At 28.9% G+C, this 12,049-nt stretch overlaps 1 protein-coding gene across 2 annotated transcripts; it reads right to left on the reverse strand.

Moving 5' to 3' along the window:
* Positions 1-1,527: 1,527 nt before the first annotated feature.
* Positions 1,528-5,558, reverse strand: LOC148192471 (E3 ubiquitin-protein ligase DIS1-like). Of its 2 annotated transcripts, none has more exons than XM_088098869.1 (4): positions 5,392-5,558; positions 3,817-4,049; positions 2,523-2,909; positions 1,528-1,950 (listed from the first exon to the last, which is right to left on the reverse strand). In XM_088098869.1, exons 2-4 carry the CDS (start codon positions 4,021-4,023, stop codon positions 1,630-1,632), a joined length of 915 nt encoding a protein of 304 aa, XP_087954995.1. In that variant the 5' UTR covers positions 4,024-4,049; positions 5,392-5,558; the 3' UTR covers positions 1,528-1,629. The 2 variants fall into 2 exon arrangements, with proteins under 2 accessions (XP_087954995.1, XP_087954996.1); XM_088098870.1 differs by lacking the exon at positions 5,392-5,558 and adding an exon at positions 4,979-5,316.
* Positions 5,559-12,049: the final 6,491 nt, after the last annotated feature.

Below are 12,049 nucleotides of genomic sequence, written 5' to 3' on the forward strand. Positions count from 1 at the left end.
CGTTCACCGATAATAGTCTACTTTACATAACATGAAATGTTTTTCTTTTTATTTTATTTTAAAAATTTGTTTGGTCGAATTTTAACATAATTTTTTTTATTCAATGCCAAATGAAGAAAACAATTTATCTAGGACAATGCCCTTAAATGGAGATGGTTAAAATGATTATAGTTAGAGGGTAGTTCAAAAAATAAAAGGGTTGTATATTTCGTAAGGTTTAATATGATTAATTACTATATAAAAAATATAAATATAAAAAAAATTGAAAATAATTATTATTTTAATCTTTTATACCATAAATTGCAAATGTTTATTTTTTTAATATAATATACACAATTGTGAATATCCTATTTAGTTATATATATATATATATATATATATATATATATATTATATATATATATATATATATATATATATATATATTATCGTAGACTCGTTTTGCGAGTTCTCTTTAGTGGATTACTCTTTAACTAATATTTTTAGTCTAAATTTTTTTGGATCGAAATTATCTACTCTAGACTAAGATCGATCACTCTCAAACATAGTTCTTTTGCCTAACTTGTCTACGTCATTCACTTTGGATCAATCAGTTATAAAATGACTATTAATAATAATAAATAAATTTCTTAATACAGACATGATTTAATCGTGATTAGATCAATAAAAAAGTAAAAATCTACATAAACTATTATATATAAAAGTCTAAGATATAACTTTAAAATAACATGCACATAGCATTGATTACTAACTAAGCAGTCATACTAACTTTAACATAATAATATCTTTTGTAAATATCATCTAAACGGACTTTAAAAGATGTAAAAATTGAACAGCAGAACAAAAACAACCTAGGAAGTGGTTCAACCCGTCCAATCTACAATACAACACATCCCATGGAAGTATTCTCTTTTTCTAAAACATAATGGTTATCTTCTTACCACCATTCTCACCTATATTGATGATATTGTTGTTATAGGCAACAACACTAAAGAAATCCAATGCTTCACTGCTCTTTTACATTTCACCTTTCAGCCCAACACATCGACAACACAGCCTCATAACACTAGTATAGCCTAGCAGCACACCGTTTTCTCGTTTTTGTTTTTCCTTCTTGTTAAATAGAAGTTCACATAGTATATCAAATACAATATACACATTAACCATTTTAGTTCTTTTCAATAATATTAAGTTTTCTGATTTCTCTTCTCCCTCTGATTGTTTCTTTTCCTTTCGTTTCTCTTTCCCTTTCTAGCAGCCTGGTACCTCATGACCTTTAGATAAAATCAGGAACTAAAAAACTTTTAAGACCTTAAGGATCAAATGCACGGAAGAGCCTGCAATATGAGTAGAAAGCATGTGCCTTTTGCAGCATAGAGTGGGAAGAATGCAGAAGATAGGAGCAAGCTAAGATTACACATCTATATTAAAATATATCATAATGAGCCTTCTTGTTCATGTATTTTGATCTAGAGCTAAGCAAGAGATGTTGCCACCCAAAAGGTGCCAAAACCTGCAAAATAAATTACAAAATGCAATACATGAACAGAAGATCCATACCACTACAAAAGAATTAAGAAATAGGTACACTACAAACTAATGTAGCTAATACAAATAGGTCATCATTGTTCACTGCTCTTTCCAAATTCTCCCAGTGACTCGTAGTTTCAGTTCCTTCTTGTCACCCCCAGAAAAGAAAAGAGCCATGCTCCTCTGAATGATGAGACCATCAAAACTGTCACGAACCTTGCGGTGGCTATCCCTAATGCTTCTGGGCACCCCTTGCCAAATCATCTTCCTCCCATTTCCACCCACCTCCAGACTGTACGTGTAGTTCTTCGCCTCATTGTCGTCCCCCATGAACCGCAAAAAGGCGATGTAGACAGGAGCCATTCCTAGCTGAAAAGCTTCAAAGTGTAGACAGAAATACTGACCAAAGCAACTGAAAACCTACAAACAAAAGTCACCTCCAAAATCAACTAAGTGTTCACATGTTTTGCACAAATCTACACTATATGAAAGCAAATTGTGTTGTGTTGTGTTGTGATGTGTTTTGTTGTGTTGTGTTATGTTGTATTGTGTTGTATTGTGTTGTGTTATGTTGTGTTGTGGTGCTATACAAAATGTTAAACACAAGTTTGATATGCTGCAAGATTGAAAAACATTAATCTAATGACTTTTCTTGTTGAAGCATAAGAAATTTACAAATGGTGATTTAGTTTAGTTTAGTTTACTTCAATTCTATGCTCCCATCAAGGTATCTGCTGACGAAGAGAAACGTATGTGGTTATTTACATACTAACACAGCTGAAAATAACACAATTTCATCACTGGATCCTTCAGGATTGCTAACAAGTAAAAACACACTATTATTATTGGTTAAAGTTTAATTGAAATCATGAGATTGTGAGAAAGACTCATCATACTGAAAGAACCACATCATTTTATGAGTCAGTCACAACAAATAAAAACCAATAATAACAAGACAAAGGAATAGAGAAGGGAGTTCGGCAAAACATTACCGTTAACATCCACGTGGCATTTTCGACTTCTTGTGGATTTGTTTTGACATAACGGTGATTGAAAGTACAACCATTGTGCATGTCCACTTTATGATCATCTTTCAGATGGGTCACAAGGTAAGGTATATCACCCATAACTGAACATTCTGAACCAGCATATGGGCAATTATAAGGTCTAAATGCACATTGAGATTCATGCTTTAGCTTGCTGTAATATGGGTATATGCCCATGCATCCAAAACCTTGATATTTACATGGAAGTTCTAATGATGCAGCCACCTTTTCTAGTGCCAGACATCTGATATTGCCAAGCTCGTGCCTACATGTAGGGCACCGATCATGGACTCTGGGTTTGCAACCAGAGCATAAAGTGTGACCATTTGAACACTGCAACAATAATCAACAAAGCAAATGCTGTTATGCAAATTTTAAAAAGGTTCTTTGCTATAAAATTGTTAAAGGATGATTATTTTGAGTTGAAAGAAACATAAATAAATTCCAGGAGATACATATGACAAACACCACTGAGTCCTTGTTAAGTTAAAAATGTGCTTTCATCCTTGTTCCATGCATGAGAGTATCACATCCTCTAAATGAAGTTCAATGGATTTATTTGAAATGACATGAAACTTATGAATCAGATTTAGTTATTTGACATTTCAAACGAGATATTACCCCTAATTTATCATCCATTTCCATAGCATGTATAATCCAAATTTCTTCATATCTTACCAAAAACAGTTGAAGATATCCAATCATCTCACATAGATCAGCCTATAGACATGAGGAGGGGATTACTTTTGAATCGCAATTAGTTCAATGACATGTGTTTGGAAAACTACTTCAGAAGTCCTCTAATTTTAATAGTTTTTCACAAGCAATGGTTAACTCTAAAAAGTTAGACAAGCAAAAGCACCATATACAGTGTTTTTCACAACAATTACATAGGAAAAAAATGCATGGCAAACAGTTACATAGGTGATCCAAGCTCCATACTTGGCATAATAAGAAACCCTTTCAAGCTATTTTTTCCATTCAAAAGTCACTTGCACATAAGCTTGTTCAAATCATGAGAACTAAATTCACACCTAATCATAGAAAAAGGCGAAACATTGCAAATCATGAAACAAAATCAAGGGCAAAGTACCTAGTTTTCAAAAGTCAATAGGACATCACAATCATTTTCATAAATCAAAGCATCAAAGCACAGTTGACCCCAGTACTACTAAATTAGAACCACATGTTATGTTAGGAACCAAACAAATCAGAGCAATTAACATCAACAAAAACAAACCTGGTGGATTGGAGGGTACATAGCATTTAAACACACAGGGCACTCTAACAGCTCGCGAACACTGCTTGTAACAGTCCCGTGAGGTTTAAGGGCAGTCTGCAGAGGCTCATTCACAAGTTCACCAACTTCAGTTGGCTCTTCCGTTTGAGGAGGATCGACGCTTGATCTGCTTCGGATATCATCAAAGAATGGATGACTAGAAGCCATGTTTGTCCGACCAACCCCCAGAAGCCCTTTTCAGAATGAAAAAGAAAAGCATTTCATTAATCACAATCAACCACATCAAATTTGATATGTAGAATTCATATATCTTACTATACAATATACATTATCACAGTTCACATAATTAGTAAGTATTACATGCATATTACCAACTTATTTTAACTTAGGAAACTAACATTTATATCCCTTCTCTATCAATTCTCTTGAACTAGAGTAGTTTTCCTGTATGGGAAGGATTAAGGTACAAGAATTACTGACGACAGTAATATTGATTTTGAAGTATAATTTAGAAACTTTGTATGGCTGAATAAAGCATAAAGCTGATGAATATAATTCACAAAAGCAAACAAAAGAAATCTAACTTCTAAAAGCTGCAATCATCATTAAAAAATATTCAAAGTTCAGTCCACTTTTCTACCTTAGGAATTGTTTTCAAAAGCACTGATCTATTGGGTATGTTTATCAAGTACCCATCAAAATAGCTTAGGTTTTCCATTTGCCTTAGACATTCAAGAAAAACATGAACGGTAAAATGAAATGGAATTACACAAAATTGAGACTAAAATCACCAACATTAGCATCAAATTGTGGCCTAAAGAAACTAACACTTACGAGATAAAAGTAATAAAATAAAATAAAAAGGAAACATATTGTACAACAATTAATTAACATAAAATTAAGTGATGAAAGTAAACAACGGCAAATAACTAAAAGATAATACAATACAAAGAAACCAGTAACCCAACTGTTAATTGATGTATGGCTGTCCACAAAAACCCACAAAAATCATTTCAATGCACATGATTATCGAATCAAAGTCAATACACAACAAACATATGAAAAAGGTCAACGGACACAGTGCCATCATAACCTAACCCCCAAAGCCAAAACAAGCCACATACATGCATGGTAATCCAAGGTACCCATTTTGAAAATTTACATTTTTTGCATGACCCCGAACAATCCAAGACACCCCAATGGACCAAGCAGAAACTGAAGCACGCGGATCAATCACAAGGGGTAGCAACAAACTGTTCCATCAATTCCACACGCTCAATAACCAAAATCCCAACCTTGGAAACATCAAACAAATGCTTCGGGTTTCAGACCAAACCTACCATAAATCTACCTACGACACACAAAAACAACACTCTCACCAAATTTTAAAAAAAAAATAACAATAATGAGGTGGGTCACACGAAAATTTAGTTCAAAATTGAAACTTTAAACACCCCGTGTATGAAATGTTTCGAAAAATCAAAACCCAGAAACGAAAACATACAAACTTCTCTAAAAAAGAATAAAAACTCAGAAAGAGAGAGAGGTAGAAAGTTGAATAGAAGAGACAGATACCTGAAATGATGGTTTGATCAAAGGGCCATTACAGAAACAGAGAGGAAGGGTTAATGATGAAAATTTTGGTGGGTGAGAGCGTGTATATGATCTGACAAGTGCAATAAATAAGAAAGAAGGCACGAGTGCGCGTCTGTGAGTGGAAGAAGAATTCAAACCAGAGACAGACAGAGGAGAGAGAATTTTCTCTATAAAAAACAAATCAACTAGTTAAAAATAAAACAACTAGCTTTGAAAATTTGAGAATTTTTCATCTTTTTCTCCTTCCTTGTCATTTTTCTTTCAAACATAATATATTGTCTTCAACAACAACAAAAAAATCTTAATGCTTTTTAGTCATTTGAACTTAATATTCTCAATTATGTTAGTCCATAATGGTCTATGAGTCTCTCTTTTCCATGAAAATTTACAAATTTAGCTTTAAAAGAAAAATTGATTATTAGTTCCTCTCCATTTATTAATTATTTAAAGATAATTTAAGAAGACGCATAACAATTATAGACAAATTTAATTCTTTAAATTAAGTTAAACAAGTAAAAACTTGCTTAATAAACATTAATAAATTATAAATGTCTTATAAACAAGGAGGAATGAAGTATTTTATTATGAGAGAGTAGATGCATGTTTGAACTTTGAATATGATTTATAGTATGTTTGGATTATGGTTATATTAAATGTAACATACTTTTTTTTCTCAATTCATTCATTACAATTATTGCTTCACTTTTATGTATTTTGGAGAGCTTAAATTTCTGTTTAAAGTTGGTTAGATGATAATCCATACTAACTAGTAAGTGTAATGAGATTAAAGTATACTTCATTTATATAATAACTTAAAATTAAAAATTATATAAAAATATTTACTGTTGTCAATGCCGATATTAATTACGCTGTGTTTATATAGAAGTAAAAATATGTTTTAAGAATTTAAGTGTAATTTTTAAATTCTTAAATTTAAAATGTAATGCATATTTTTAAGGAAAATGTAATGAGTATTATTAATTAGGAAAAAATTATGAATTCCAAAAAGGATATGATGAAATAAATGTATTCCCAAAGAGTTTTAATTTGTTAACAGCGAAAACTTGTATACACTAATAATGTACGTAAGTGATACTAGAAAAGAAGAAGATTTTTTTTTAGAATCTATTCATTATATAAATTAAAAAATAGGCTTAAATTAATTTTTTTTTATATTTATATAATTATTTAGTCTTATCCCTGTATTATTAAAGGCTTCTACTAAGTTCCTCAAATTTTAAATTAGCATCAACTTTGTTCTCGCTATAAATTAGATATATTGATTTGTTTTTAATATTGAATATTTATCATAATTTAACGTGGATTCTTTTTAAGAGGAAAAGGAATTAAAATTTTAAAGAGTTTAAAAAAAAATTATAAAAAATAAATTATTGATCTTAAAAGAAAATTAATTTTGATTATAAAATATTATTCTTAATGTTCTTTAATTTTTCATAATTATATAATATAGATTTTTATAGGTTTTTTCTTTCTTTCAAAAAGTCATAATTATATTAATTAATTTTAGTCTTATTTCGAGGTACAGATTCAAAGTAACGGTTAAATATCCAGTAAATAGTCTAAAAATCTAAAGTTATTTTCATAATGGTTCAAAAAACATACGAAGAAGACATTTTGATGTCAAAGTCAGCTTAACATTTAATCGTCTAAATATTAATGGTAGAATAGATACATATCACTATCTCTTTATTCCAAACTTATATTTATAGATTTTGGAATAAATTTTTAATTAACATCAATCTAATTACGGTATAATTGTAAAATATTTGATCTCTAGGTTATCAGTTTTAAGGTTAATTGTCTTAGCCAAGTGATTTTCTAATCCATAACTAATCGAATACTATACAAATCTTATTCATAACCCAATTTTAAGAAATTAACAAATGCATCATAGTTTTACTCACAGTAAATTTTGAAAGGTTTAATCAAATATTATATTTTATTTTACAAAATCTTACGACTTTTACAATTATGAATAGCAATTTGACGAAGTGGAAAAACAACTAAAAGAAGAAATTTTGTATTCATTTTCAAACTTTCAAAATAATTTTTTTGTGATATATAATTCTTTTTATAAATCATGTTAAGACATAACTGAAAAATTTATTTGAGACACCCATCATGACTTTTATGATAAAAAGTAATATTAAATTGTGGTTATTTAATTATGTTATTTTGTGTGAACAATGAAAAAACTCGTAAGATCTTCTAAATGAAGATATTAGAAGAAAATTTTAAAAGAAGAATGATAGACCCAAAATACTTAAAAATCAACTAAATTTCTTATGTTAAAAGAGAAAACTCAATTTTCTTACAAATTCATATATATTAATTATAAAGTGTATTCTTTTATAGGATGAATTAGAGAAAACTACGTGAATTACACGTTAGTTTTCAATTAATATTCTTTAATATCCATTAATATTGTATTTAATTCTTATTATATGAATCATTACTTTCTATGTTTAATTAAAAGATAAAAATTACAATGAAAACTGATCAAAAAATCTCTTAAGATCATAACAATACTATAAAGAAAATCATTTCTTTTATTTTTTTTTTCAAGAATTCAATATTTTTATTCTTCCAAATCCATGCAATATGAACTTAATTCATATATGAATGGTAAGAATTAAAGAAAAGATAACAACACAAATATATATTAGTCTTTCCTCACAAAAGAACCACGTTTAGTTGTTTAATCACACTGATTAATTAGCTCACTAATTTTTAAGTATTACAAAGATCTTTAAGACTTTGTTCACTTGAATGGATTTGGGGGAGAGTAATTGGATTTGAGAGGATTTGAAGATAAATTTTTTTGTTGTTTATTTGAGTGAATTTGGAGATAAATGAGAGTCGATTTGGAAGTAAAGTTTATGAGAATTAGTATAGGATTTTATTGACGTGATAGATTAAAAAAATTTACTTCCAAATTCACTCTCATCTCCCTTTAAATTCACTTAAATAAACAACAACAAAATCTATCTTCAAATCCTCTCAAATCACCTCAATTATTCTCTCTCAAATTCATTCAAGTGAACAAGACCTAAAAGAACAAGAAAATATACAACATAACAAAAGATTGAATCTTATAAAAACTTCTATCATCAGTTGTGAAACCTTATCACAAGCTACAAAACATCTTGAATCTTATAAAGATCTCTTACAATACAAAGATAAAAACTACTAAGAAAAGAAAAAAAAAGTTTTATGAACAAGATCATTTGGATAAATTTTAGTGTAAAGATTAAATTATGATCTTGATAAAGTGATTCTTGTATAAAAGTTAAAAAAAAAACTGTATTTAGAAAGCAAAACTCATGCTTAAATGTTTTTCAATACTGTACATTTTATTAATTCGTGATTAAATTCGTATTTAAAAAGAGTAAGTAGCGTAACTTTGTAGATATGATAGTTTTAGTTGGTTGAAACAACTTTAGAAAAAATAAAACAGTTGTACAAAATTCCATAATTTTTCACCAGCAAAATGACATTTTAAGTCAACTTGAAAATGGTCTTTTAATGATTAACTAGATATAACAACCTCAACTTCATTCCTTTGATATTTTAAATGACTTTAGTTTATTAAAACAAAAATTTAACATATCTACTTATGACTTGATAAAAATGTTTTTTCCTTTTTAATTATGAAAGTTTAGGAAAAAGAGCTTTAGACAATAGATAATATGATCAAAAAGCATATTAGATAGATGATAAAAAGCATCTTATGTATAAAATAGATAGATGGTAAAAATCATGTTATGTAGACAGTAAATATTGAGAGTGTAACATAGAAGAGTTGGGTTGTTATAGAAAAAGTTGTAGTTCAAGTTTTGATTTAAACGATATTTTATCCTATGTTTTTTATAATCAGTTTTATCAATATTTTTAATTAGATATCATCTACTGGACTGTTGGTCTAACAAAAACTTAAGCATTATTCTAATTACGGTTTAATCTTTGATCTGAATGGATGAACTGTACTAGTTGTTAACTGTTTGGCTTCCACTGAATACGATAAAGTGTGTATGATTTAATAGTAATAGAAGAAAGCTGATTAAGGGCCATGTAATAATTATGTGTAACCTATGTAGTTTCCATGGTTTCACAGAAAGAAAAAACATTATGAGAAGATTGATTTGCAACGCCATTTCTTTCCTTATCTTTAACAAAAACTTTAAAATCTGTAACAATAATAATAACAGTAATTATTACTGTATATATAAACTCTATAAAATTGACAAACGATTCCTCTTTTTAACTAATTTTTTTAGACAATCTTTCCCGACCTTAATCCTTTAAGTAATTGTTATTTTTAATTAAAGTAATTATTCCTAATAAAAAAATCATCTACACTATAAAAGAATTATTTATAATAAAATTATTTATTTTATAGTTTTTTTATAAAATTTATTTTATAATTTGATAATATTTTATTTCAACAATTATTACCAATAACACTAATAAAGAAAATTTCATTATGATTTTGCACTTTAAATAACTACTATTTTAAAATTAAAACAATTACTCGTTATGAAAAAACCACTCCATTGAAATATTTTATTTTAATAGTATACAACTATTAAAAGAGACTTCACACATCAACAATTAAAAGAACAAATTACTCAAAAAAAATATGTACATAAGACTATTACACTCATCTCATAAAGTAATTATAACATCTTATACACACATATACAATGATTTTATAATACTTAGAGTATTTGTATACTAAGTCAAAATTATAATATTGTTTTATAAAACTGAATAAGACAAAAAAAATCTAATAGTCTAACTCTAAACTTCAACGCTGCTCCCATCATGCTTTGTATCAATTGGAGTAACTTCAACTGCATTAAAGTGATAATTACAAATAAAAAGGAACATAGAGAGAACAACAAAAAGGAAGGGGTAAGCTAATATATACAAAAAACAATCATATATCATTTTTATATAAGTAAGCATATAATACATATAAATCAGTCAATCCTAAGACATACGATCATTCATTCTAGACTTGACCATTTGAATACATGTATTGATACTAGATTCTATGGTTTCATCACCTGTATGTGGTGGAACAACTCACCCACTCAAGCTACCACACATCAAAGTTAATGCGTCAAACATCTATGACCAAGCAACAACCACTAGACTAAGGACCTCCTGCTACACTTTACGACACACCCAACCCTTTTTTACTTTAGACTGGATGGTTATTAAGAGTGTCAGGATAACTCCCCATACAAAGTCTCATCAATACATACATTATTGAAATGCCACCATAAAATCTCTCCAAGAGATTCATGGAATTACGTCAAACACATATATTATACTCACAACTAATAACAAACTCATCATCATCACAATTTGATACTTGAGTAAACACTATACATGTTCACAATCATGTTATTAACCAACCATGGTTTCATCGTTCACATAATTACATACATTAAGCACATCATAAGAGGTGTAGGTAAGCTTAGTTAAAAATTTTATATTTTCACTCAGTCATCAGATATGATAGCAAAACTATTAGTACTTGACAATACACTCCCTCAACTACCAGATATGCTTGCTCAGTGAATAATGCCTGATACCACACTCACTCAATCACCAAAAATGTTCACTCAGCGAGTAGTACCTGACAACACTCTCACTTAACGACTACATTGCTTGCTTAGCGAGAATATCACTAGAACTAACTAATTTAAATCCTTTCAAAAGTCGCACAATGAGTATATTCTCACCCAACGACTATTAAGTCAGTGAACTCTTAGACTTTGACTTCAACCAAACAAGTTTGCATAATTCTGCAAAACAAAGTTCTGTAGATTCTAGTCTTGCAAAACCAGTTTAACACTAACTACAGATGCTTAAAACAACCAAACATCATATTATATATAATTCAATTACTTAAATCACCTTAAATGACATCTCAAATATACAACATATCTCCTATTCAGTATATAATCACCAAAGACAATTCAACCCGCCTAACCTAACTCAACAGGTCATATTTCATCAATCATCTCAATTACACAAATCAACTATCATACAAAAATACAATTAATAATTAAAAGTTGTCTATTAGTTAAAATTAAGGTAATTAGTTTCTCTTACCTTTTAAAAGCTCAAAAACTTTATAGAACTTAAATTGACCTCATCGATCACAAAACTATCTACACTTACAAATCACAAAATAATGATCATAGTATGCGGTTAGGACCACTGATTAACAAAGAGTCTTATAGAAGACTTGGACAACACATGAAAAATACAGTTGGCTTGCATGTACGGGAAATGAATCAGACCAAAGAAAAAAGTAGAAACTAACTTACTATTTTGCATAAACTAATCGGATAAACTGGAAGATCTCGTCTCAATGATGACTTAGGTGGTCTCTGATAACAATGATGAAATCTCTTAGAAAGAAGTCAAATAAATCTAGAAAAGTAGTTTATAGAGATAATATGTTTTAAAATAATGAAATTCCTTCACAACAAAACTTATTTATATTAAAACTTTTTAATTTTAAAATAGTCAAGTTTTACTATTTTTAAACCACGACCACTTTTAAGATACCATTTTATAAGGTTTTACATACCAACAA

This window comes from Vigna umbellata, chromosome 9, assembly GCF_029865625.1.
Source record: "Vigna umbellata cultivar VRB3 chromosome 9, Vumbellata_1.0, whole genome shotgun sequence".
Classification (NCBI taxonomy): Eukaryota; Viridiplantae; Streptophyta; class Magnoliopsida; order Fabales; family Fabaceae; genus Vigna; species Vigna umbellata.